The sequence below is a fragment of the Sapajus apella genome, unplaced genomic scaffold (genome assembly GCF_009761245.1).
Source record: "Sapajus apella isolate SASKATOON/1434 unplaced genomic scaffold, GSC_monkey_1.0 scaffold37, whole genome shotgun sequence".
Taxonomy (NCBI): Eukaryota; Metazoa; Chordata; class Mammalia; order Primates; family Cebidae; genus Sapajus; species Sapajus apella.
Window position 1 is genome coordinate 7,773,514 of NW_022436977.1, and position 26,321 is coordinate 7,799,834.

General features: G+C 41.4%; 1 protein-coding gene across 2 annotated transcripts in view; it reads right to left on the bottom strand.

The window, feature by feature from the left end:
• POLR2M (RNA polymerase II subunit M) overlaps positions 1–23,448 on the bottom strand; it is a 28,369-nt gene extending 4,921 nt beyond the window's left edge. The window contains exons 1-4 of one of the 2 annotated variants that reach the window (XM_032297332.1): positions 23,021–23,448; positions 20,640–21,287; positions 17,815–18,019; positions 12,898–15,831 (exon numbers count right to left, since the gene is read on the bottom strand). In XM_032297332.1, the coding sequence (XP_032153223.1) occupies positions 15,688–15,831; positions 17,815–18,019; positions 20,640–21,287; positions 23,021–23,133 (1,110 nt within the window). In that variant the 5' untranslated portion in view covers positions 23,134–23,448 and the 3' untranslated portion in view covers positions 12,898–15,687. Of the gene's footprint in view, positions 1–12,897; positions 15,832–17,814; positions 18,020–20,639; positions 21,288–23,020 lie in introns of those variants that run through there. The other variant, XM_032297333.1, reaches the window with a different exon arrangement.
• Between the last annotated feature and the right edge of the window lie 2,873 nt (positions 23,449–26,321).

Consider the following 26,321-nt stretch of genomic DNA (forward strand, 5'->3'; position numbering starts at 1 on the left):
GCCACCGAGGCCAATTAGCTGTAGGCAGCGGGGAGCTATGCCCAGCCCCTCCTGCCGCAGCCTGTCCCGAAAATTAATGTCTTTGGTCACACAGGGTCTGCCTGAGAGAGTGTGAATGAATTTCAGACAACTGACAGCTCTTCCCTTCAGATGATGAGGCAAAATAGCATTTCTTTTGTGGAGCACAAGTTTTGTTTCCTTGCACAGAATTATCATCACCATCATGAAAAGAAGACATAATTAGGTACATGCAGAGAGAGGACCTATTGCAGAAGAAAGCATTTGCCCAAGAGTCAGGACATCTGGGTTCTGTTCTGGTTGTGACAGCTGGGTGACTTGGACACTTCCCGGTCCAAACAGTTACTGTTTACCTGGAGCTTACAGTATGCTGGGCAACAGATGAATATGAACTCATGTACTTGATGTGCCTGGCATATATATATAGTGAGTGCTCCGTAAGTGCTAGCTATTAGTATGAGCATCTAATTGAATCTCCTCATAACCTTATGACATAGGTCTTATTGTTATTCCCATTATGTAGATGGTAAAACTGAGGGTCAGGGAAGTGGCTGCTCTAATGTGCCACCCAGATCCCCTTTAGGAATAAAGAATCTAATCCCCCAGCTGCTGGGAGTGCTGCCAGAGAATGGCCCTCAGCTGACAGCCCTCTTTGAGGATTGCTTCTCTTGGAGAAAGCTGGCTCACCCGAGGACATGCGTCCTTCCAGGGGCAGTCCACGGCCAGTGACAGATCATGCATGGTAACAAGGCCGGCTTCTTGTATTCATTTCATTAGGCTGCCATAACACATTACCACAAACTGGTAAGTCTGAAACAACAGAAATGTGTTCTCTTGCCTTTGTGGTGGGTTGAAGGCTGAAATCAAGGTGTCAGCAGGAACCTGGTTGGCTCCTTCTGGAGGCTCTGAGGGAAAGTCAGTTCTATGATTCACCCCTCGTCTTTGGCAGCTGTAGGCAATTCTTTGCATTCCTTGGTGTGTAGGCACTTCGCTCCCATCTCTGCTCCTGTCTGCCCTGGCCTTCTCCCCCGTGTGTCTGAGTGTCCAATCTCCCTCTCCTTTGTCTTATGAGGAGACCAGTCATTAGATTTAGGCTCTCTCTAAGTACAGAATGATCGATCTTAAGATCCTTCATTTAATTACACTTGCAAGGACCAAATAAGGTCACATCCACAGGTACTGAGGATTAGGACTGGGACATATCCTTTGAGGGCCTCTGTTCACCCAACAGGGAAACTGAACTGAAGGGTGCCCAAGCTGCAGAGCTCCCTGTGAGGCTGCCTGAGGCCTTTGCTGAAACCTCATTACAGCCCAGAGAGGCACCCCAGCTTCTCCCAGGCCCAATTCTGCTTCTTTTTCTTCCCTTTCACAGGTGTTTCTTTCAGGAGCTCTGTTTGATAAATGTCTTGCACGCTAATCTCCATTTTGGTGTTTGCCATAATCACATACATTTCAAATCCCCCTACACTTCAATCTGTGACCCATGTACTTTTTAAATTCTTTTGCATTCTAATTCAAGACTGCATTATTCTGTAAGTACCTCTGGCCAGATATTACCAATTTCTCCATTTTCCAGACATCCTGAATTTTCCTGCTTCCTTCCTTTGCAAATGCCATGTCTGACCATCTCTCTATCATCCATCCATAAGCCACCCCTGGCTCCAGGCCTGGTTCTGACACCTCTCCTCTTTAACAGTGCCTTCCTGGTCCAATGCTTACAGGTGAAGCTGTTGGTGCTCTCTTGGTCCTGTGGTCCTGTCTACTTTGGATCAGGATGCTGTGTGTGTGTGGCAGCTCTAGAAGGTCTGCGAGGACAGGATTTGAGCCCAGCATGAGTCTGCTGCATGTAAGGCCGGTCCCTGCTTCCCTGCCATGGTGCCTCCCAGGACTCTGTCACTGGTCCTTTTCTCCTTCTGTTCTGTGCTCTCTCTGCTTATCTCTTTTTTTTTTTTTAGATGGAGTCTTGCTCTGTCCCCCAGGCTGGAGTACAGTGGCGCGAACTCAGCTCACTGCAACCTCCGCCTCCCAGGTTCAAGTGATTCTCCTGCCTCAGCCTCCCAAGTAGCTGGAATTACAGGTGTGTGCCACCATGCCCAGCTAATGTTTTGTATTTTTAGTAGAGATAGGGTTTCACCATGTTGGCCAGGCTGGTCTGGAACTCCTGACCTCAGGTGATCTGCCTGCCTTGGCCTTCCAAAGTGCTGGGATTACAGGTGTGAGCCACTGCACCCGGCCTCCCTGAGCATCTCATCGATGGGCTTCACCACCTTCTTTTATGAAGGACCCTCATCCTTGGTCACCAGTCACCACGTTTCTCCTACGAGTCAGGCCTGCCTTGCCAATGGCCCCCTACACCTGCCTGCAAGATCTCCCGCCAGACTCCTATAGGTACTCCAAAGCTGAGTGCCCATGTCAGCCCCTTAAGCATCTTTTATCCTGTGAACGTCACTCCTTCATCTCTAGCTTCCAAACTTAGGAACTACCGTGTGACAGGACAACACCCATTGCTGAAGGAACGTCCAGGTCTTCCTCTGCAAATCATGCAGCTTCTGTGACACATGAATTGGGATCAGTCCTGAGGACCAAAGAGCAAAGCCATGCCTCATGGAGTGGTTCTGGGTGGGCAACCTGACTCTTCTGTTCTCTTCCATAAAGCCGGCGAGGAGGCGGGCAGGAAGATGCTAAGATGGAAACCACCACAGGGAGACAGTCTGGAAGCTGGAGGAGTAACAGTTGTTTATGTCAAGACTGTCTTATCCTTGCAACAAGCCTACAAAGGCGATACAGTTATGATTATTCCCACCTTTCAGACAGACGAGGTTTAGAGCAGTTAAGATTTAGAGCAGCCCAGCGTCGCCCTGTGAGTAAGAAGTAGGCTTGAGCAGCTTGCACGGACGGTGCCTAAGAGCAGGGCTGGTGCTCCAGGTGAGCCAGTGGTGGCAGAAGGCAGTCTAAGATCTGGGAGGGAAAGCTAGAGGGGCTCTACCCTGATCTGTTTCTCTGCCTCTTGACTTCTGTTTCCCCTGTTCTCCTGGTCATCAAGGAGAATACCTGTGAAAGCTGCAGCCGGTCACAGCACAGCTGTTGGGACCAAAGGAAGGGTCCGCCCAGGGCCCAGTGTGAAGGCCTTGGTGACATGCTCCAGGGTTCCTCCCCGCGCCCCCCCCCCCATCCTCACCAGCCCTCTGGGAAAGCCAGGCACTGACTTTCCAGAATTCAAAGAAACAGCACAACAGCAAAGGCTGCTCAGGAAATGGAAACGGGCCCTTGACTTAGAGAAAAACAGGCGCAGGCCTTAAGAGGGCGTGACTTCGAGAAAGCCCCTGCCTCGCTGGCCCTGAGTTTCCTTCTCTGGAGAATGCTGGGATAAAATACCTACCTCAGGGCAGGTGCAAGAGAAACCACAGATGCAAAATCATCCCCTCCACAACAAATCTTCATGTATGTGGGAGGGGGTTACTCCACACAGAAGTGAACAGGCCCTCAGGGACATGCAAATACGGACCCTCAAGCCCACCCTCCCTCCCCTCCATCCGCTCATTGTTTCCTCTCATTTCATTCATTCATTCATTTATTCAGTTATCAAAATGTTATTGAATGCCCATTATGTGTCTAGCACTATTCTAGCCTGGGCATGTAGCAATAAACACATAAAAATCCCTGCACTCATATTCTATTGGGGATCTTAGATAATAAACGAACAGAAAAACGCACAATTCTACGGAGACAAATAAAGCATGTTATATTCATTGTTACCCTTGATAAGGTGACATTTGAACAGATACTTGTGGGAAAGGAAGAAACCAATGCCCTGATATCTGTGGAGGGAATGTTCAAGGCAGCTGCATTTAAGAAATCCATGTCATAAAACCATAGATCATGCCATACATATGATTCTCCTGATGAACATGAGCTAAGTAAATTGAAAACCTGCCGGAAAGGACTGACCATTCTGAATGCCTTTAAGAATATTCATGATACATGGGAAGAGGTCAAAATAGCATCATTAACAGGAGTTTAGAAGAAGTTGTACCAGCTGTGCACAGGCCTTTAGCCAGCAACACTCTTGCCATGTTCTGGCAGCAGCAAGGAGGCCCGTGTGGCTGGGGTCGAGTGATACTGTCAGAGGTGCTGGAAGTGGGGCTTGTTGAGTCTTGTAAGTCACCATAAAGACTCTAGCTTTGATTCTGGGTCAGATGGGAGCCACTGGAGAGCTCAGGACAGAGTAATGACTTGATCTGACTTACGGCTTTACAACGCATGCTCGCTGCCATGATGAGACCTCGCTGTCATGTGGGCAAGGGCTGGGGCAGGGAGACCAGATCAGAAGCCCCTGCAATTGGTCCAGGCAAGAGCATGGTAGTTCATTTGAGCATCAAATTCCAGTTTTCTCAGGATTTCTGTTTTAAGACACACACTTTGGGAGATACTGGCCAGGTCCAATCCTTCGTTTTAGAAAGTGAAACACTCAGATCCCAAGAAGTGAATTGAGTGGGCTAATACATTACAAAGCAAGAACTCTGCCACCATCGTCACCACCACCACCACTGCCACCACCAACCCACTCTATCCCAATTCCTAACCCAAGAGCTTCCAGTTCTCCTGACAGCACTCTTGTTGCAGTTGGGTTCAGAGATGAGGTCTGAGCTACAGATGGGTATTTAAAACCATGAGGCTGGATGAGATCACCGAGGGAGTAAGCATGGTACAGAAGAGGCGAGAACCCTGAGGATTTCAATGTTTAGTGAATGTGAAGATGAGAAGGAATCTGCGAAGAAGGCAGAGAGGAAGTGGCCATTGAGGACAGGCATAGCTTGCAGACACTGTGGATTCAGTTCCCGACCATTGCAATAAAGCAAATATCACAACAAAGCAAGTCTCACAATTTTTTTTTTGTTTCCTGGTGCATATACAAGTCATCTTTAAACTATTCTTCAATCTATTAAGTTTGTAATAGCATTATGTCTAAAAATGTATATATGCTGATTTTTAAATAATTTATTGCTAAAAAGAGCTAACAATCATCTGAGCCTTCAGCAAATTACAATCGTTTTGCTGGTGGAGGGTCTTGCCTCAGTGTTGATGGCTGCTGACTGATCAGGGTGGTTATTGCCGAAGGGTGGGATGGCTGTAAAAATTTCTCAAAACAAGACAATGAAGATTGCTACATCCATTGACTCTTCCTTTCACCAAAGATTTCCCTGTAGCAGGTGATACTGACACTATTTTACCCACAGAACTTCTTTCCAAATTGGGATTAATCCTCTAAAACCCTGTCACCTCTTAATCAACTAAGTTGATGTAATATTCCGAATCCTGCTGGGCATGTGGCTCACCACCATAATCCCAACACTATGAGAGGCCAAGGCAGGTGGGTCACTTGAGTCCACGATTCAAGACCATCCTAGGCAACATGACGAAACCCATCTCTACTAAATACAAGAAAATTAGCCAGGCATGGTGATGCGTGCTTGTAATCCAAGCTACTGGCGGGGGTACTGAGGGGGGAGGATTGCTTGAGCCTGGGAGGTCAAGACTTCAGTGAACTATGATCCTGCCACTGCACTCCAGCCTGTGCATCAGAGCAACAACCCCCTCCCAAAAAAAATTCTAAATCCTTTGTCATTTCAACAATATTCACAGCATATTCAGCAGGAGTACACTCTATCTCAAGAAATCACTTTCTTTGTTCCTCCACAGGAGGCAACACTTCATCATTTCAAGTTTTGAAATGATGGCAAATGAAAATGATTGCTTCATGAGATGGCAGCAATTCAGTACCATCTTCGGGCTCCAGTTCTAATTCTAGAAGTAGAATTACTTCTAATAGAATTAATAGAATTAGTTCTTGCTATTTTCATCACATCTGCAGTTACCTCCTCCACTACAGTCTTGAACCCCTCAAAGTCATGCATGAGAGTTGGAATCAATTTCTTCCAAACTCCCAATAATGTTGATATTTTGACCTCTTCCCATGAATCACGAATATTCTTAATGACATCTAGAATGGTGAGTCCTTTCCAGAGGATTTTCAATTTACTCGTCCAAATTCATCAGAGGAATCACTATGTATGGCGCTACCTGTAAGCTTATAACATGTATTTCTTAAATAATAAGAGTTGAAAGCAGAATTGCATCTCGATCCATGGGCTGCTGAATGAATGTTGTGTTAGTAGGCATGAAAATAACAGTAATCTCTTTATACATCTCCATCAGAGCTCTTGAGTGACTAGGTGCATTGTCATTGAGCAGTAATATTTTGAAGACAGTATTTTATTCTGAGTAGGTCTCAACAGTGTGCTTAAAATAGTCAATAAACTATGTTGTAAATAGATGTGCTATCATCTAGGCTTTGCTTTTCCATTTATAAAACACAGGCAGAGTACAATTAGCATACTCTTCCAGGACCCTACGATTTTCAGAATGGTAAATTAGCAATGGCTTCAACTTAAAGTCACCCCTGCATTAACCCCTAGCCCCTAAGAGTCAGCCTATCCTTTATGCTCGGAAGCCAGGCATCGACTTCACCTCTCTTGCTGTGAAAAGTCCTAGATGGCATCTTCTTCCAACAGAAGGCTGTTTTGTCTACACTGAAAATCTCTTTAGTGTAGCCACCTTCATTGAAGATCTTAGCTAATCTCAGGATAACTAGCTACATCTTCTACACTGGCAGTTGCTGCTACAACTTGCATTTTTATGTTAATGGAGATGGCTTCTTTCCTTGAAGCTCACAAAGCAACCTCTCCTAGCTTTCACAGAATTGAAAAGAATTGGGGCCTTGCTCTGGATTGGGCTTTGGTTTAAGGAAATATTGTGGTCTTCTATCCAGACCACTAAAACTTTCTCCATACTAGCTGTGTGTTCACTAGAGTAGCACTTTTAATTTCCCATCAACAACTTTTCCTTTGCATTCACACTTTGGCTTACGGTTTGTTGCAAGAGGCCTAGTTTGGGCCTATCTAGCTTTCAACATGTCTTCCTCACTAAGCTTAATAATTTCTTTGGTTTTTGTTTTTTTGTTTTGATGGAGTCTCATTCCGTCACCCAGGCTGGAGTGCAGTGGCATAATCTCGGCTCACTGCAACACTTGCCTCCTAGGTTCAAGTGATTCTCCTGTCTCAGTTTCCTACATACCTGGAATTACAGGCGCCTGCCACCACACCCAGCTAATTTTTGTATTTTTAGTAGAGATAGGGTTTTACCAAGTTGGCGGGGATGGTCTCAAACTCCTGACATCAGGTAATCCTCCCACCTCAGCCTCCCAAAGTGCTGGCATTACAGGCACGAGCCACCACGCCCAGCCAGCTTAATCATTTCTAGCTTTTGATTAAAAGTGAGAGATGTGCAACTCTTCCTCTCACTTGAACACTGTGGCCCCTGCAGGGTTATTAATTGGCCTAAATTTATTGTTGTTGTCTCAGGGAAGAGAAAAACCCATGGAGATAGAGAGAGCTGGGGGAATGGCCAGTGGGTGGGTTAGTCAGAACATGCACAACTATTTATTTCTCAATTAAATTCACCATCTGATAGGGGCATGGTTCATGGTACCTCGAAACGATTATAAAGGTAACATCAAAGATCATGGACAGACATAATAATAATGAGAGTATTTGAAATATTACAAGAATTGCCAAAATGTGACAATGTGACACAAATACATGAGGCGAGCACATGTTGTTGGAAGAACTGGTGCCAATAGACTCGCTTGACCCAGGGTTGCCACAAACCTTCAATTGATTTTTCTAAAATGCCTTATCTGAGAAGCACAATCAAGTGAAGTACAGTAAAATGAAGGATGCCTGTACCTCCCAGAAGTGGTGTTCCAGAAACCAGGGAAAAAAAACATGTCTCATGAAAGAGGGAGAGATCACCTATGTCAAAAATTGCCAAGAGGTCAAGAAAAAGGACTGGAAATTGATTACTGAACTTAGCAGCATGAAGGTCACTGGTGACCTTAACAGAAGTTTTTTCAGGAGAATGTGTGGAGCAAATGCTTAAATTTAAGTGGATTCAAGGGAAAACAGGAAGGGAGGAGTTGACAGTGTGATAGACAACACTTCCAAATTATGCTTTCTTGCTACCCCTTGGCTGTTCAGGGTACATCCAAGCTGCTTCCTATCCTTGTCCTTCTCCTCTTTGATTTTCCATTTTCTCTCTTCTCTCCTACCACCCTCCACCCCCCACAAAAACTTGCCCGTTCGATTTATCATTCCTTTAAGCCCTATCTTCCTTCAGGAAAAAATACCATCTAATAAACTGACAGGCACCAAGATATTAATAAGAGTTGATTGATGCTAGCTAGCCAGCAATACTGTTCAGACCCCAAGACCCTTGCTACCCTTGGCTAATGATAAAAGACTAAGAGGTCTGAGGAGAGCGGGTGAAAAGTTTCTGTAGGCTGATGGAAGTGGAACTGTTGAAGGCAGAAAAGAAGAGGTGTTAAGAAAATGGGCACATTCAAAACAGACCAAGCTGGGCAGTGAAAAGGAAAGATGGGGTCATGCTATAAATAATGGGCAGCACACATTACCCATGTTCAAGAAAACTACAGTACCGGACATAGTTGCAATAGTTACAACTATCTTTGAAAAAAAATCTAGAGTTTTAAAATTAGAAACTAGAGTTCTGGCACTGTGCTTTTCCAGTAATTTTTAAAAAATACGTTAATTATGAGACAACTCCATATTAATCAAAGAGCATTGGCCCAGGAAAGAAAAAAATGAGCTGTGTCAGAGCCAGCTGCTCAAACCATAGACAAGTCTCCATGCTTCTCTGGGCCTCAGTTTCCCAATTTATAGGGGGTAGAACAAATAACAAGCTTCCTTTCTTCTCTAAAAACGGATGTCAATTCAATATAAGATTTGTTTTCTACTGCCAGTTATGGTGTTTCTAATGGTACTTCATTTTTGCCCTACTAAAAGTCACTAAAGGAAAGAAAAAAAATGTTTATATTAAAAATCTGAATGATTGACAGAAGATAGGCTTTCATTTTTACAATACAATCACTAGAAAAGCTATTTAATTCAATACAAATATATGTGGTACTGATTAAGAGAACTGACATATTTACCAGCAATATTTTCAGACAAAATTTATAAGCACTGAGTTGAGTCTCCCTCTTTTGAGGAGTATTTCTGTATGCGCTAAATAAGGACTTGATTTACAACTCTCATTCTTTTGCCTTAATAATGTGAAATTTTTCCATATGAAGTTGGATCTCTCCTTAGCTCAATGTCCTAATTTCCCCTTGTCAAAATAGCTCTTTTAGGGAGTCCCTATTGTTCTCAGTTAATTTTAACACTAAATTAAAAGTTTCATATGGTGGTGATTTTCAAACATTTTACTTTATATGGCCAAAGGTACCTCCTAAACTACTTCAGTCATAATTGTTACCATCGTTACAATAAGGTTTTCATATAGAATCTCTTTTAGACCTCAAAGTGCTCTATAAAGGCCACACTTTGAAATTTTGTTCACTTAAAACATACCCCATACATTAGATAAGGGGTCGCTGACCTCATCTTACAGACTTAATAGTCATGAGAGTACATAACTTCCCACTGGATTCAAAGGAAATGGTGGTATTTAAATCCTAAATCTAATAATCTAATGCTATTCCAGTGGCTTACCCTCTTTTTAAATTTTTTTTTTTTTGCCTTTTTTAAATTCCAAGTTTTCTAAAATCATCTGGGAAGTAATAGATCATATTTAATTGTCCAGGCTTTTATGCTGTGCCTTCAGAATCGCATCTGATTTGTGGTTTGGCTCTGGTTCAGTATTATCCAACACTAGGTTTATTTCATCGGCCCAGTATCAAAGCTTCCTCACTTTAGCCAGAAATTAAAATAATAGCTTTAAGAAACTCCTCCAGGCCGGGCGCGGTGGCTCAAGCCTGTAATCCCAGCACTTTGGGAGGCCGAGGCGGGTGGATCACGAGGTCAAGAGATCGAGACCATCCTGGTCAACATGGTGAAACCCCATCTCTACTAAAAATACAAAAAATCAGCTGGGCATGGTGGTGCGTGCCTGTAATCCCAGCTACTCAGGAGGCTGAGGCAGGAGAATTGCCTGAACCCAGGAGGCGGAGGTTGCGGTGAGCCGAGATCGCGCCATTGCACTCCAGCCTGGGTAACATGAGTGAAACTCTGTCTCAAAAAAAAAAAAAAGAAACTCCTCCACCCCAACCCCCTTTAGCATGCAGCTAGCCAATAATGTGATTTGCCGTATTTTTTAAATGACTATATGTTCCCCATAAAAGCTGCATATATAACCCTTTCATTTATTTGGTACAGGCATTCTCAACTTTTTTCGTGCGAAGACAGAATTATTTTTGTCCTAACAGCTTTACTTTTGGTGTTACAAACTATGTCATTAAGCCTGCAAAGTCCAAACTGCCAGATTTACCTGGTCCTGAGTAAAGCCTATGACACTTTTCCTTACATCTCTTCTCCTGAAAAGTTTTATCCAGCCAACCATCAAGTAAGAAGGCAAGAGCAAAGATTCCAGCAATGGCTGAAATTATCTCACAGTCATAAGATGATTAAAAACAAAACATTGCAAATAAAAAAACTCATCAGAAGAAAAAACCTCTCTTGTAAGAATGTCATGGAGACCTGACAAACACCCCCAGCGTAAGTTGAGTTCTTGTCTGGCAATAGCACATGTTAAAGCCTAAATGACGCCTTGATTTGTGGTATTCACCTGCAAGGCCATGCAGTCAGGGGCCTGAATTCTTGAGTGCTGGGTTCTTTTCTTGGCTGCCTCTGAGTGACCTTGAGCAAATTACCTCAACCTCTCAGTTATAGGAAATGGAGATAATCCCACAAACTACCTTCCACATTAGCTCACAGCCTGGCTTCCCAGAGAATGCGACGTGGATTAGAGACAGGTCCTGTGAAAATGAAGAATTATCACTCCTATAGATGACTATTATGTAACGAGATTAATTCTCATAACGTCTTCCACGATTTAGGGTAAGCCCCAAGCTTTAGCGTACCTTCCTTCTCTAGACATAGTCACTTGAAAATTGAAGGCAATAGTTCACAACTACTGCATTCATTCCATTTTCCCAGTTTAAACCTAAATTTGATTTTTTTTAAAAAATCCTTTCTCTTTTTCCCTCAGTCAAAACTACACAATACTTCAGGTATTCACACTAAGACAGCATTCTGAATTTTCTATTTAACTCAAAGAAACTAAAAATAGTCATCATCATAGAAAGAGTAAGTGTACTTTAGTCGAGGGCAAAGTTCCAAATCCCCTATCTCCTAAATTTCAACACATAGTTAGAAATAAAAAGTTAATTAATGACAGAATGCATCGAACATATTTTTGAAAATGAATGACAAAGAATTTCCACTACCAAGGATTTTGTGTGTATGGAACGTGACAAGCTGATTCTAAAATTTTATGAAAATGCCAAAGGCCAAAAATACCCAAGGCACTTTGAAGAGTAAGATAGCAGGCCTTGCTCCAGCCTTATCATTAAGCTATCATAAATAAGGCAATTTAATATTACAACAAATGGGTTAATGGAACTGAAGAGAGAATTCAGAAGGTAACACAGACGTATAAAGATGCCTGATCTATGGCAGGAGTGCACGGAGGAACAGCTGGGAAGGAACGTGTTTGCACTCTGTAATGCTAGCACCAGGGCTGGCCAGAAGGACCCCTCCCTCACACAGTCATATATATCTTCCAGGTGGAATCAAAGACCTAAAGTTAAAGGCAACATTACAAACCATTTTTTTAACTATAAAGATTTTTAAAGATAAAAGAATATCTTCATGACTTCAGAATAAGTCCTTAAAACAAGACACAAAAGGCACTAAACATGAAAGATAGATTTGTCGTTAAAATTAAGAATTTATCAATCATCAAGAAGAAAATGAGGGCTGGATGTGGTGGATCATGCCTGCAATCCCAGCACTTTAGGAGGCTGAGGTGGATCAGTTGAGCTCAGGAGTTTAAGACCAGCCTGAGCAATACAGTGAGACCCCAAACTGAAGAAAAAAAAAAAAAAAAAAAAAAAAGAGAGAGAGAGAATGAAAAATAATCCTCCAAAGGGAGAGGGCATTTACAACAAATATAGCCAACCAAATACCAAATTATTTGATTGAATACCGAAGATTAGCATCCAGAATATATCCTACAAACCAATGAGAAAAGAAAAAAAAAGCTTACACAACATAATGCAAAAAGAAAAAACTCAAATGGAGTCCAGCACAGTGATTCTTGCCTGTAACGTCAGCTACCTGGGAGGCTGAGGCAGAAGTATTCCTTGAGCCCAGGAGTTAGAGGCTGCAGTCAGCTGTCATCATGCCACTGCACTCCAGCCCAATCCAGGTAACAGAGCAAGACTCTGTACCTCTTTAAAAAAAATTAAAAATAAAAATAAAAAAAGACTTGAATGGGCACTTTTCAAAAGAAGAAATCCAGTGCCCAACAGACATAGGAAGATGCTCATATGACATTGCTAATCAAGGAAAAGTAAAATAAAACCACAATGAACATCTACTATATAAACATTACATTGGCTAAAATTAAAATCAGGCAACACCAAGTGTTGATGAACAAGCACTCTCATACCTCATGGAAGCAGAGGTGGAAATAAAAAATTTTAAAGGTATGCTCTACCTTGTAACTGAGCAATCCCACTCCTAGGCACACATCCTATAGACACATGTTTATGTAAGATGCTCTTTGCAACACTGCTTATAATAGCCAAAAACTGAAAATCTCAAAGGACCCATGACAGTAAAGTGGAATAACGGTGGTATTGATGAAATGGCACATTATACAGCAATGAAAATGAATGAAACACATCATGTGACATTGAATCTTACATGCAATGTTGAGTGAAAAACACCAAACACAACATACAGTATGATTCTATTTTTATATAAGTCAAAAGTGAGCAAAACCTAAACCATGTTGTTATATACATAGTGGGCAAAATAACTCTTAAAAGGGCGGAAGGAGAACTACCAAAAGTCAAGATAGCTACCACTAGGGGAAAGTGAGAGTCAAGAGGGGATACACGAAGATTCTGGAGTGCTGGCAGGACCTCCTCTGCATCTGGCTTGTGATTACACAGCTGTTGCTTTACCCATTAAACTCAGTTTTAAGTACCTTAAGTACTTATTTGTAGGTTATATTTCACAAAATTTAAAAGGACAAGGGGGAACTTCTACTACCAAATATTAACACCAATTTAAGCCATAATTATTGATAATGTGGAAAAAAAAATCAGAAGGCCCAGAAATTAGCCTAAGACACAGAAGAATTTAATATTCTATAAAAATAGCATTACGAATCAGAGGGAAAACGGTGGTTTCAGATACTGAACCAACTGGTAAATGCTTTGAAATAAAATCAAATCCCTACCTTATATAAGATGCCCAAATACATTTGAGATGGATTAAAAATTTCCTTTTCACCCCAAACCTGTATTGAGTTAATGTATATAAACAAAATTTAAATTTCTTTTAAAGACAGATGTAAGGTGAGGTAAGAATGTACCAGAAGAAAACAAGGACAATTATTTATCCATTCTTGAATTACAAAAATAAGTTCAAGCACGTACACAAAGGTAGGCTCCTAAAGAAAGTAACTTCTACACTGAAATATCGCAAACTATGAAGACTAAAAAAAGTTACAATATATGACAAAAGACATTCTTAAGAACTTATAAACAAACAAACAAAACCCCACCAAGTTCTCCAAGCAAGTTACAGACAAAATATGAATGAGCAATTCTCAAAAGAATGAATATAGAATGGCCAATGAACATGAAAAAAAACACAATCTTCACTAAGTCATCAAAAAAATACAAATTTTAAATGTAGTCCTTTTCTGTAATTATTCAATTTGCAAAGATTGTAAGCAGTAATTTTCAATTCTGAGTGTTGGATATATTGCTAATGGGAATGTAAATGAACATGTTCTCTGGTGAGCGATATATATGAAGATTCCTAAAAACACTTTCACCTGATAATTTCATTTCTAGAGAGATATCTTCTGGAAATAAGTCATTTTGTATAGATGTGATTAAGATGTTAATCACATCACTATTTACAGATTATAATAAATAATCAAATTGCTGAAGAGGAAATCGATCTTAAAGTTATGGTACACCCAGGAAATGAAATATCCTACAGCTATCTAAAAAGTAAAATATTTAATATGTGAAAATGTTGGTAATATATAAAGCAGACTATGAAGCAATGTACATTACGACTGCATTTTTGAAAATATAAATGTATAACTATGCATAGAAAAATAAGTAAAAACACAAAATCAAAATGTTAACAGAGGTTCTCTCTCTAGGTGGTAGGATTACAGGGAACTGTGTGTACAGACACATGAACTCTTTCATATTATTCAGCTTTCCAGAAATAACATGTGTTATTTCATTCTAGAGAAAGAACATCAAATTTTACGCTGTGAAATCATTTACTCTTAGTTTTAAGAACTAAAAATAATGAGAATCTTAGGTCAGTACACTTTTCACATTTGCTTGTGGGGGATGAGGATGGAAACAGTAACTACTCTTGGTAGCAAATGTGAAGTCTTTTTCAAAAGCAAAAAGTTATATTTAATTAAGTCCCAGTAAAACATCACCATTAGCATTTGAAGTTGTTCTAATTAGTTTTTTATTCTTCAACACTTTTAAAGACTCCAATATATGAGACAAAGAATTTTTGATAATATAAGTTAATTTCTCTGGAGACAACCATATAATCCTCTAAAATGACATGAACGTTTATATATGAGACTGAGGTTTCTGCAGTCTATATATGCCTCTTTTGGCAAGAAAAGCTAAGTACTGACAATTCAATTGTAACAGCAACAACAACAACAAAAAAAAACCCAAAAAAACCAAAACTGGTTTCCTTAACAAACACTCATGTTCTGTACATGAACCTATCATCTGTGACAGCAAGGAACTCAAGTCGGGTGATGCACAAGCCTTCACCTAGCTCAGTTAGCTTGGACTTTTCCTATACCAGATTTGCCTGGAGTAACATAAGATTATTTAAAAAGACCTCCACCCTCCAGCATCCACTCAAGAGGGAATTCCTAGCTAATCAGAAGAGTTAACGTTCTTCCTAAGGAAAGACAGAAAAAAGGAGAAACGCATTTAAGCATTTTCTATGCATGTCTTCCTAGGTATTTCACATCCAGTGTCTAAATAACCCCATGCCAACGTGCATACAGCTCTTTAGACTGCGCCCTTCGTTACCCAAAAAAGAAGGGAACTATGTCTTCCTCACGAATTTTAGATGCCTGGGACAAATAAGTATTTCACTGAAAGATGTGTAATAAATGCTATTTGATAGGTAGGAATAAGAAAAAAAGCAAAGTTACCTCTTTTCATTTGGCTTAAAGAAATAAACTATGTTTTACTGTATACTAAAACATCAGACCAATACACAACATACTGCAAAACTGTAATACAATGTGGTTAAACACAATATTCAAATATTAAACTTTTCAAGCACACGAAAGCCATCTTCTGAAAGATAAAATGGGATTTTTTTATAACTACCTTTGTGTAACTTTATAAAATTACTTCCCTCTACAATATCTCACACTGATCTTGATACTAGTTAGAAAGTCTGATGTAAAATGATGACATCTCAACGTCAGTGATTTAGGAGATTATCTTCAGAATTCGTCAGAGGACCAATCGTCATCTTCATCCCTTACTTCTCGGTATCTCCCTGAAGACTCCCCTTCTGGATTATAACTCCGCATTTTAATATTCAGTCTTTCAGCTAATTTTTGCGCAGCGAGCTTTGCTTGCATCTCCTTTAAAACAAAGAGCAAAGCAAAAAGTTACATATTCACATCTCTTCCTTACAATTTTTCAATGGGAAGTTATCTAGAATCAGAAACAAGAGGGGCATTGACAACTCACTAAGTACTCTCTCGGGCAATACGAGCCTGATGGCTGTGCCCTATCACAGACACAACAGAGCAATGCTTCTAACAGCCACCAGCCTGCTACAGTTGAAGTTACTGACCTCCATTAATAAACAACATTGCACTGAAATACACTCTTCTGTACAAAAAACTGAGTAATCACCTTAGCACTACAATAGTTATAAATACAGAGATGCATTAAATATGTGGGCACATGCACATATATACACACTCACCTAACAAATATGAGCTATCAAATGTCAAAAATCACTGTCTAGATTTCTACAACTGACAGAACCTTCTTCCCTAATTACAATCACAACTTCTAGACTTGAGAATCGAATTTCAATGGCAAAATAAAAATCAAGAAATTAATACCAAGAAGCTATTTCTCTCCAAATAAAGTCCTACAGCAACTAGTATTCAATAAAAAGTCCAAGTAAATTTCAGACACTGGCAATGTGCTTATATGCCTCCAAGGACTTTACCACCAACTGATGGTAGCTGGCAAAGTCATTCCTAATTCAGTTCTTCCCTTTTCTCCTGCTTTCTTGAGGTTCTTGACGTCCTTCACTTCAAGCCATGAATATGGGTAAGGAAAAGTAGGAGCCATTACTACCACAACGTCGCTGCCAAGAAAACCAATTTCAAGCTGAAGGATTTAATTGAACCTAAAAATATCTTAAGACCGGCATTTAAGAGCCCAGAGACAATTTAAGGAACACTTCTTCAATGCTACGGTCATGACTAGTCATTTTAATGCACTGAGAGAAAGAAAAACGGATTTTTTTTTTAAAGAGCACCTTGAAAATGCCAATCCATGCCAAGCCTTTTATGAAAAGCCAACGCAGATTATCAGCCTGTTTTGTTGTTCTTTTTTTGGAGATAGGGTCTCTCTCTGTCACCCAGGCTGTACAGAGTGCAGTGGTGCAACTGCAGCTCACTTAAGCCTCAACCTTCTGGGCTCAAGCAATCCTCCTACCTCAGCCCCACACGTAGCTGGGACCACAGTCATGTGCCACAATGCCTGGCTAATTTTCTTGCGAAGGTGGGGTCTTGCTATGTGCAGCCTGGTGTTATACTAATTGGTGCACTAGTACCTGACTAAAATCAAATAAGCAATATCTAGGAAATGAGACAGAACACTGTTCTCCTGGAGGCTAAAATTATTACTAAATACTTCTAAACTTTCCTATTCCCCTATGGTCCTTCACACTTATTTTCTCCCGTCCCATTATTCTGTAAGCAAACTCTCAACACACGTTTAAAGTTCTAGGCAGAACACATGGAAAGAAAGTGCTATGCAAAATTGACTACGCTGCCAAACGCAGGAGATTCTTCTCTCTTTACATGGGCCTGCAGATGATGCTCTGAAGCAGTGTCTCACTGTCTGCTGGCTACACAACATTATCCTCCCACTCCTTCTAAGCCCTCCCCTGTACTGCAGGAGTTAGAAGGCTGGGAACTAGGTTTTCCTCATTCTAGAAGGGGTCTGGGTTCGAGTCCACCACTGAGAAGCTGTCACACGGGTTTTACAAGGTGAAAGGGAGAGACGGAGAGATGCGATGCCACTACTATCCTAACAGGAACAGGCAGGCACATGAGCTTTAAGACACGGAATTCTATAGCAGTCTCCCCACATTTTCTGGCAAATCACCAATTTAATGTTGCAGATTGCTGTTCATCTCTAGCTGTTTCCTGTAGTTCTACCAACTTTGTAACTCTCTGAAAACCAGTGGCATAGGTCTCAGCTCATGGAAACACCTAATCCCCTCTATTCCATTCCATCCTCCTTGAACCTGGAGTAAATTTTGACTTATAAAAGCAGCACCCAACAAACAGACGAGAGAAAAATAATACTCTAAATACCTCATAATTCTGTTTCTGCTGTTTCTGAAGTGCCAAAGATTCCTCTATGGAGAGCAGCTGTGTGGGCATATGGTGAAGTGGTAGAAGCCGAGCTGCTGTGATGTCATCAAGATGCTGCTTATCCCTGCGCCGCCGCTCTTCTGAGGAAATAGGAGACGCTCTCTTCTGACAATCACTAGGTGAATCAATTTGTCGAGAAGGTAATCTGATGAAAGGAAAACTTGTGTTATATAGACTATTTTCTTCATTTATAGACACATTTAAACCATTCACACAAACGGCCTTTAACCTTAACAATCAATTCTCCTCCAAAGGTAATAGTAAGCAGTTTACCAATATTCATTGCTTTAACAAACAGGAGTGTGTTTGTGTGAGTACACGCTCTTTGCCTTTTCCTTCCTCATCAAACCTCATGCTTTAACTGGAGCTTTTCTTTTTTCATTTATTCATGCAAAGAACATTTGCAAAAGGGCTTATTGCCTAGTAGAGAGAAATAAACATGTAAAGTTTCAGTGCCATATAATACCAAAGGTACTATGACAGATATCTCAACAAGACACACTAGAACCTAAGGAAATGGCCAGTTCCAGTGGGAGACGGGGAGGTTGTCAGAAAAGCTTCAGAGAAGTGACATTTGAACCAGTCTTGGAATAATAACTGCTTACCATGTAAACAAGGACGGAAGTGCATCCCAACAAGGGGAGTAAGAGGAAGTACAGGAGGTAGAGACACCCAGCTTTTCTGCTATACAGAAAAGACGGCCAGAAAGAGGGCTGGGAAGTGGGATGAGCCCAGACTGTAATGAAAAGTTCGATGTAACAAGTTCAGATTTCCATCTTACAAGGCAGCAGTGGAGATTGACTGGTAGTTAAAACTAGAGGTAGGAAGAAGCCACAGTTGTAGCCCAAGAGAGGTGAGTGTCTTCACTCTGACAGAAGATGAAGAACAATTACACAGATGAAGATCAAGGAAATACGTTATGTAGGTCTTCATGGCTAGCAGATATGGAGATGAGAAAAATGAAAGATACCTTGCAGGAAGAAAACCAAGAAGGAGGTGGGGACACTATTAGAGAATATGGAAATTACCTTGGAAAGAAACAGGGGTTCCACTTTGCACATGATTAAGCTGACGTACCAGGGAACGCCCAAGTGGTCAAGTGTTATGGGTAATTGGCCATGTAAACCTAAAAGTTCTGGAAGATCTGGAGTAGAGGTAGACAGAGGGCAGCCTCCAGCATCCAGGTGATATACGAAGCCAGAAGAGTATGCAGAAGGAAGAGCAGAAAGGATCCAACGGACACTCCCTGACCCCATTTTCCAACCTCCAAGCCACTTCTTACATGGAACCCTCTCAAGTCCTACATGTGTATAGCTTATGGACTCCTCAAAGCCCTGCCTTTCCTGTTCTCCTCTAACTATACAGGACGCTCCCTCTCTCTTAAACTTCCGGAACTCTTGGTAGCCCTCATCATTATTCCCTTACCTCTCTCCAACTCCCAGATAAATGACCATAAGACAGAACTAGGATTAATGTATTCTTTGTTGTATTTATTGGCTAGATGATGGTTCTACTTTTCTAAAATGTCATCCTGGAAGTGAAAAGTATACCTCACTGTATACAACAGATTACCAGACCGCATTAATATACTATAATCCTGATTTTCTCTACAGCAGAAATAACATGTTTTCAGGTTAAAATGAATGCTGGGGTTGAGTTAAAGTGTAACAAAAAAGAAGCATGTTTTAGGTACTTTTCACTAGAGGTTTTCTGTTTTTCAGAGAAAGGTAGTAGTGATTTAACTGTGTATTTGATGTTACATACTTGTAAATACAGGATAGGAAGGTACCAGTTACCTGAGTTGAATGTTACATTTGCTGCAAGTAAATAACAATTCTTTTCAAAAAGATTTTATTTTTCCCGAAATTTCAGAAATAAATTTATGGCAAGGAACTGATAAGCAGGGTTTTTGCCCATCCTGCATGAATCTATTTTCAGTTTTCAAACCTCTTCTCAGCTTCCTTATCCCTGAAACTATTATTATGTAGCTTAACTCTTTTCCAAGTGTGTAAACCTTGGGTCATCATCTAGCGTCTAAACTCACTGAAGAACAGGGAGTTTATTATATTATACATGTATACATTATGGCCATGTTTTTAAACTTGAGATATAACATTAAAAAGGCAAAGGAGTTTAAGAATTTTGACTTCACCGTGTCCCCACAACACCTGCTGCTTGCTTACATACAGTGAACATGCAAATCTCTTTTGCTGGAAAGCCCATCAGCTCCTGCAACTGCTTTACCCTTAGTTCACAGACTAATCAAAGTGAGTACACTCTGACAGTACACTAATCAGTGCTGTACACTAAAAATGGTTCTGAAAAAAAGAAGTCATAATAAATTCTCTCTCCAGCTCTGTGTTTATTATGAAATACTGGGTCACATACTGAAATTTAATACACCCCATGTGCTATTTAAGACCTTTTCAATTATATGGTTTCAAAACTAAGTATTTTTCAACATTAATCTTCCACTCCACCCAGGTTGGTCTGTGTTTCCACAATATGTTCTTTCCTAACAAGCACTTCTCACACAAAGCCCATGGAACTTAGAGCATTCTCCTGACTTTTCTCTTAAAAAAAAAAAAGGTCTTATTATGTTGCCCAACCTGGTCTCCAAACCCTGTACTAAAGCTATCTTCCCACCTCAGCCTCCTGAGTAGCCTGGGACTATAGACAAGCACCATCACAACCAGCTTCTCGTAACTTTTTGAGTTTAACAATTACTATGTTCCTGCTACAGGCCTGTTTCCGATGGTACTTACACATTGGTCTTAAATTTATGCAGCTGGGGCACTGGGTTTTTGGCTCGCATTTCTAGCACTTCCATGTAATGAGGCCTCTTCTGAGTCCCATTAGAAAGGCCTGTCAAGTTCGTAGCACTTGTGTTTTCTCCTGACTGTTGTTCACCTTGGTCTGCAATGGCAATCCTCTGTAACCTGTCAATCAACAGGTTGTCAAAGGTCCTGGAAGTATCTTCTGCTTGACTTGAAACACGATGCTGCCGGTGATGCTCACTAGCTTCAGATGAAGGCGGCACTCTGTCTCTGTTGCTGGAAGCTGGGCCCTTACTCACTGTGTACTCAGCCTCTGGATTCTCTTCATCACCTTCATGAGTAGGATGTCCAAGTCCCTGGTTTTGTGAGGTTGTTTCGGATGACTCAATGTTATCTACAGAGGAACAGCCAGGAACTAGTGATGAAGTATCAAGTATCTGGTCAGAATTCTGGGCCTTATCAGTATCGACATCAAGTTCTGCAGTTGCTTTTTGCCTTAGCTTACAGTCTAAACTAACAGGATGAAACAGTTCACTTTTTCTTCTAACTTCTTCACGTTCTGCAATGGCAGCTTTCAGTTTGGCAACAGAGTCAAAAATCTTTTTACCTTTGTCGGGCAATTTGCAAATGAATTTTCTGTCAAATGGAAAAGAATACGTATATATTACAGCCATGTTTTTAGACTTGACTTACAACATTAAAGAGGCTAAGCATTAACTTCTAAGAAAGAAAAGGCAATTTTTAAGTCAAATATCTGATTTCTAATTTCTCCAAAACAGGAATAAAATAAATAAAATGGTCATTATCCAAAGACCCCAAAAAACAAGGGAATGCAGGAACAGGGAATATATGCCTCATTTGTCTCAGCAAATTAGAATTTCAGCAAAAGTACTTTAAGCATATAATAATCACATAAGGCATTCCAACAGCCAGCAGTCATTAAATCTCCAAAATTTGAGGATGGGGTAGAGCATGGGGATGGGTCTATTCGGTCAAAACTACTTTCATCATAATACCAAGATGTTATTTCCCTCTCATTTTCTCACATGGGTACAATGGAGTTTTCCACAGGCTACATGACATGTGATGACATCATTGTTCTAGAACAGAATGTGCGCTTGCGTATACTTATGTTTTAAAGACTTCAGCTATATTTCTGACAAGTAAATAAATTTTGCTAGATATAACACATAAAATAACTCCATGGGATGTCAATAATTCTTAAAGTATAAAGGAGTCCTGAGACTAGAAAGTTAATTCATTGCTATAGATTAAAAACCTATTCTCACAAGGTCAAAACACCTGTCTTGACCCAATCAAGTATTTATCCCTTTTGTTGGATAACAGAGTTCCTTTTCTGATTCCCTTTTCTTTATACAACAAATGGAGAGAAAAAATTAAATCTTAGGTCCTCTGTTCTTTTTGACAATGCATTCATTCTCACAATTGACAACACTCTACAGCTGAAATTCCTCTGTTTTCTACATTTTCCAGACTTCTCTCTTTCTTGAGCCTCATGACTACTTCTCCAGCTTTTGTTTGGTTTTCAATTAACCAAATGTCTGGCCTGCTCTCCTCCCAACTCTTCACACCCTAAGTAAAATCAACCTTGGATCTATTCCTCTCCCTGAATTTTCCTATTTTTTTGCTACTGGTGTTCCATATATATCGGAAACTTCAGCCATCTCTGTCAACCACATTTAAATTAGTCCATGCTTAAAGTTTTCCCAATTCCTTCCTAGCTCACTTTCTTACAACTCTCTCGTGGGGAGCCTCTCTGCAAATATCCTTCTGTCTTCTGCTTTTCATTCCTTCAAACCACCTTCGCACCAGGCTGCTAAACAAAACTGCCTAAAACACAAAATCACTTTTATCACGTGGCTCCCCTGCTAAAATCCTTTAAATTAGCCAACTGAATGGGGGTCGAACTTTCTCGGCCTAATAAACCCCTCGTCACATCCTACTCTTCCCATTTCCTACGGTTCCTGTAAGCATAGAATCCAGAGATGAAGCTGACAATTCGTTATGGGTTAGGGGCGCGGGCGGCAAAATGGTTTAGGATGCAGACTCTGGCTTCATGGAACCAACAGAGTGCCCGGGAAAATAAAACCAGCGAGGAGCTATTAACTCACTGCAACGCTAAGGAGCCGTCCAGTCCGAGTCATCCTCGCAGGCAAACGTGCCTGCCCAGGAAGAGGGACGGCTCTGCGGCAGCAAGCCCTCTGTCCACTTGCCCGGAGGGCTGAGGCGAATGTGACTGAGGCAAGGTCACCTTCCAGGGAAGTGCATGGAGTGGAGGAGGGAAGGGGAGCGCCCAGGGAGCGCGAGCTGAAGGAGCCTGGCAGTGACTCCGCGGGACCCCAGCTTACACGTTGCGCAAAAGTCTCTCCTGGCGCTTCAACATTTCCCGCAGCTCCACCAAACTCCGCTGCCCCAAGTCCTCGGGTGCTTGGGGCTCGAAGCCGCGGGGCAGGGAGGACATTCTGCGCAGGCTGAGGCTGGCGTGGCGGCGGGCACTCGGCTTCCTCAACAGGCCCCGCAGCTACCGCCGGATCCGCGGCCGCCGGTGACTCCGGGGCACGAGCGGGAGTCGCCATTTTCCCGGAAGAACGGGATCTTCTTCGAGCCGAATCGAGCTTTATTGAAATGCCGGAAACAAACACGGACCGGGAGAAGGGGGCGTCCAGAGGATCGCTAAAGGGCGGAAGTTACGTCGGATGACGCCGGCGCCTCGGTTTGGCGCCCTTTCCCCTCCTGTGCGCGTTTGCCCCGTCGTCAGTAGTGCATCCGTTTATACAGAAAATATTCTGCGCCAGTGTGACCTCACCAAGCCCTATTCGTCAACAAATAGCCACGTCCTCTGTTATAGTTGGAGTTTAGGGAGTTGGGAGGTGAGAGGGACAATCAAATAATAATATAATAGTAACGTTGGGTTAGACACCTCGGAAGATATCTCTGAGAAGTGAAATTCAAGTGGAAACCTTAAGGATGAGCTGGCCATTCAATGAGGTAGGGGAGAGTGTGAGACAAGATTTGGGAGACTCTGGCCTGTGTGTGGTGCCTCCTAGCTCGGCTTAGTGACGTCCAGAAACGTTAAAGTTGGAAAGTTCCTTCTTCTTGGGGCTCAACGGCATTTGGAGCAGGACTTCATTTGCGGCACCGCCTCAGGCATTGTTGAGACTAGGTGTCTCTGGCTTCTGGCTACTAGGTGCTATGGCACTCCCAAATCATTGCAACAATCCAGAACTTCTCCCCCAACATACACGTCCAAAGGCCCACAAGAGATGAGGAGGGGAAGCGGCTGTACAAACTGCTTGAGGACCTTTTCTAATTTCCTACTTTGCCAATAGAAAAACAGAGTCACGAAAACTGAAATAAATATTCCCAGGGCACAAAACCAGTGACAGCACCTGATTTCAAACCCAAAAGCCCAGATGCTTTTCCAACATACCAGTTTGAAAATCCCCTTCTTCACTTAGACCTATTTCCAAATGTGTAAAATGGTTGAAAAGACTTTTTTTTACAGCTGTTGAGAAGAAGGCAGGTTAGTATGGGACCCAGCTTTTACCTTCTTATAGTTCCTCTACCAGAGGTGCATCCCAACGGAAAGAGTTGGAAGACGTGCAGTCACAGCAGATGTCACTTGGGAGGTTTGAACACCCCATAACCTCCAAAACCACGCCGTCCCCCAATTTTTTGATATAGAAAATTGAAGTTGTGTCAATCCTATGTAAGATGCTACATAAACACAAACAGCTCCGTCCCAGAGAGACAGACAATCTAGGCAAAATCCAAAGCTATTCCAGGGAGCACAATTGCAACCATTTCTCTATCCCCAAAATCTGGTCCATTCTGATCAGACTCATTAACATATCAAAATAAGTTTTCTCAGGATAAGACTTCCTTTAAAGGACGTTTAAACCTGCTCCAGCATTGGCTGAATGAGAAATAGGTGAGTAAGTTCCTTGAATCAGGTGATTGTGGTGGTGGTGGTGTTGACCAAAAAAAAAAAAAAAAAAAAAAAATCGAACTCTGTAAAATATTGAAGAGATTTGTTCTGTGCCAAATATGAGTGACCATGGCCCATGACACAGCCCTCAGGAGATCCTAAGAACACGTGCTCCAGGTGGTTGGTGCACAGCTTCATTTTATACATTTTAGGGAGATCTGAGACATCAATCAAACACATTTAAAATGATCATTGGCTTAATCCAGAAAGGTGGGACAACTCAAAGCAGAGGGAGTGTGCAGGAAGGTGGGCTTCCAGGTTATAGGTAGATTTAATTTTTTTTCTGATCCACAATTAATTGAAAGGAATGTCTGGGTTACCATAAGAGGTTGTGGAGACCAAAGTTGTTTTGTTTTTTTTTTTTTTTTTTTTTGAGACGGAGTTTCGCTCTTGTTACCCAGGCTGGAGTGCAATGGCGCGATCTCGGCTCACCGCAACCTCCGCCTCCTGGGTTCAGGCAATTCTCCTGCCTCAGCCTCCTGAGTAGCTGGGATTACAGGCACGTGCCACCATGCCCAGCTAATTTTTTGTATTTTTAGTAGAGACGGGGTTTCACCATGTTGACCAGGATGGTCTCGATCTCTTGACCTCGTGATCCACCCGCCTTGGCCTCCCAAAGTGCTGGGATTACAGGTTTGAGCCACCGCACCCGGCGACCAAAGTTTTATCATGCAGATGAAGCCTCTAGTTAGCAGGCTTCAGAAAGAGTAAGATGAAAATGTTTCTTATCAGACTTAAAGTCCATGTTGATATTAAATGCTGGGCAGCTTTTTCTGGATTCCAAAAGAAAGGACAGCATAATGAGGCATGTCTGATGCCCCTTCCTGTCATGGCCTAAGTCAGTTTTTTAGGTTAATTTGGAGGACCCTGGCCTATAGGAGGAGGTCCAGAAGGTTGAGAGGGACCTTCACATTTTATTTTTGATTTACGGTGGCAAGGCTATTATATATATAATCAGCAAAGTGACATCTAGAATACAAAAACTCACATTTTACAAAAAGAATTCTTATACATCAATAAGCAAAACAAGTCAGCAGAAAAAAGAAGGAAAAATACAAATAGTCCACAGAAGAGGAAACTGGAAAAACCAGAAAACATACTTAAAAAAAAGATCCTTAACTTTAGGGAAATGGAAAGTAAAACGAAAATCTGAAAAATCCCAAACTCTTTCTGATTGGAGAAATAGGAGCTCATGTGTTGCAGAGAATGAACTGGCAGAAACACTTAGAAAAGGTATGCAGCCAAATCTAGCAAATTGGAAGGCGTGCATACTCTACAATCCAACACACAGCCTTTATGTACACAACCTTCCTCAGGAAACTCTGTGTATGTACTAAAGATGTGTGTCAGAGGATTCACTGCCACGTTGTTTATAGTGGTAGCAAAAATTGAAAACTACATCAATTAAAATAATTAAATCTACAGATATCAACAACGTTGAATCTGTAAAACTTAAGGTTAAGTGAAAAAAGCAAGTTGCAGAACAATACCATTTATTTTAAGATGAATAACATGCAAATTAATACTGTATATTTATTTTGTCAGATGTATTGAGCTATAATTTACATGTAGTAAAATACCCCCATTTTAGTGGACAAGTCTGAGTTTTGACAAATGTATACAGCTCTGCGATGACCACCATAATTGTGATATAGAACAGT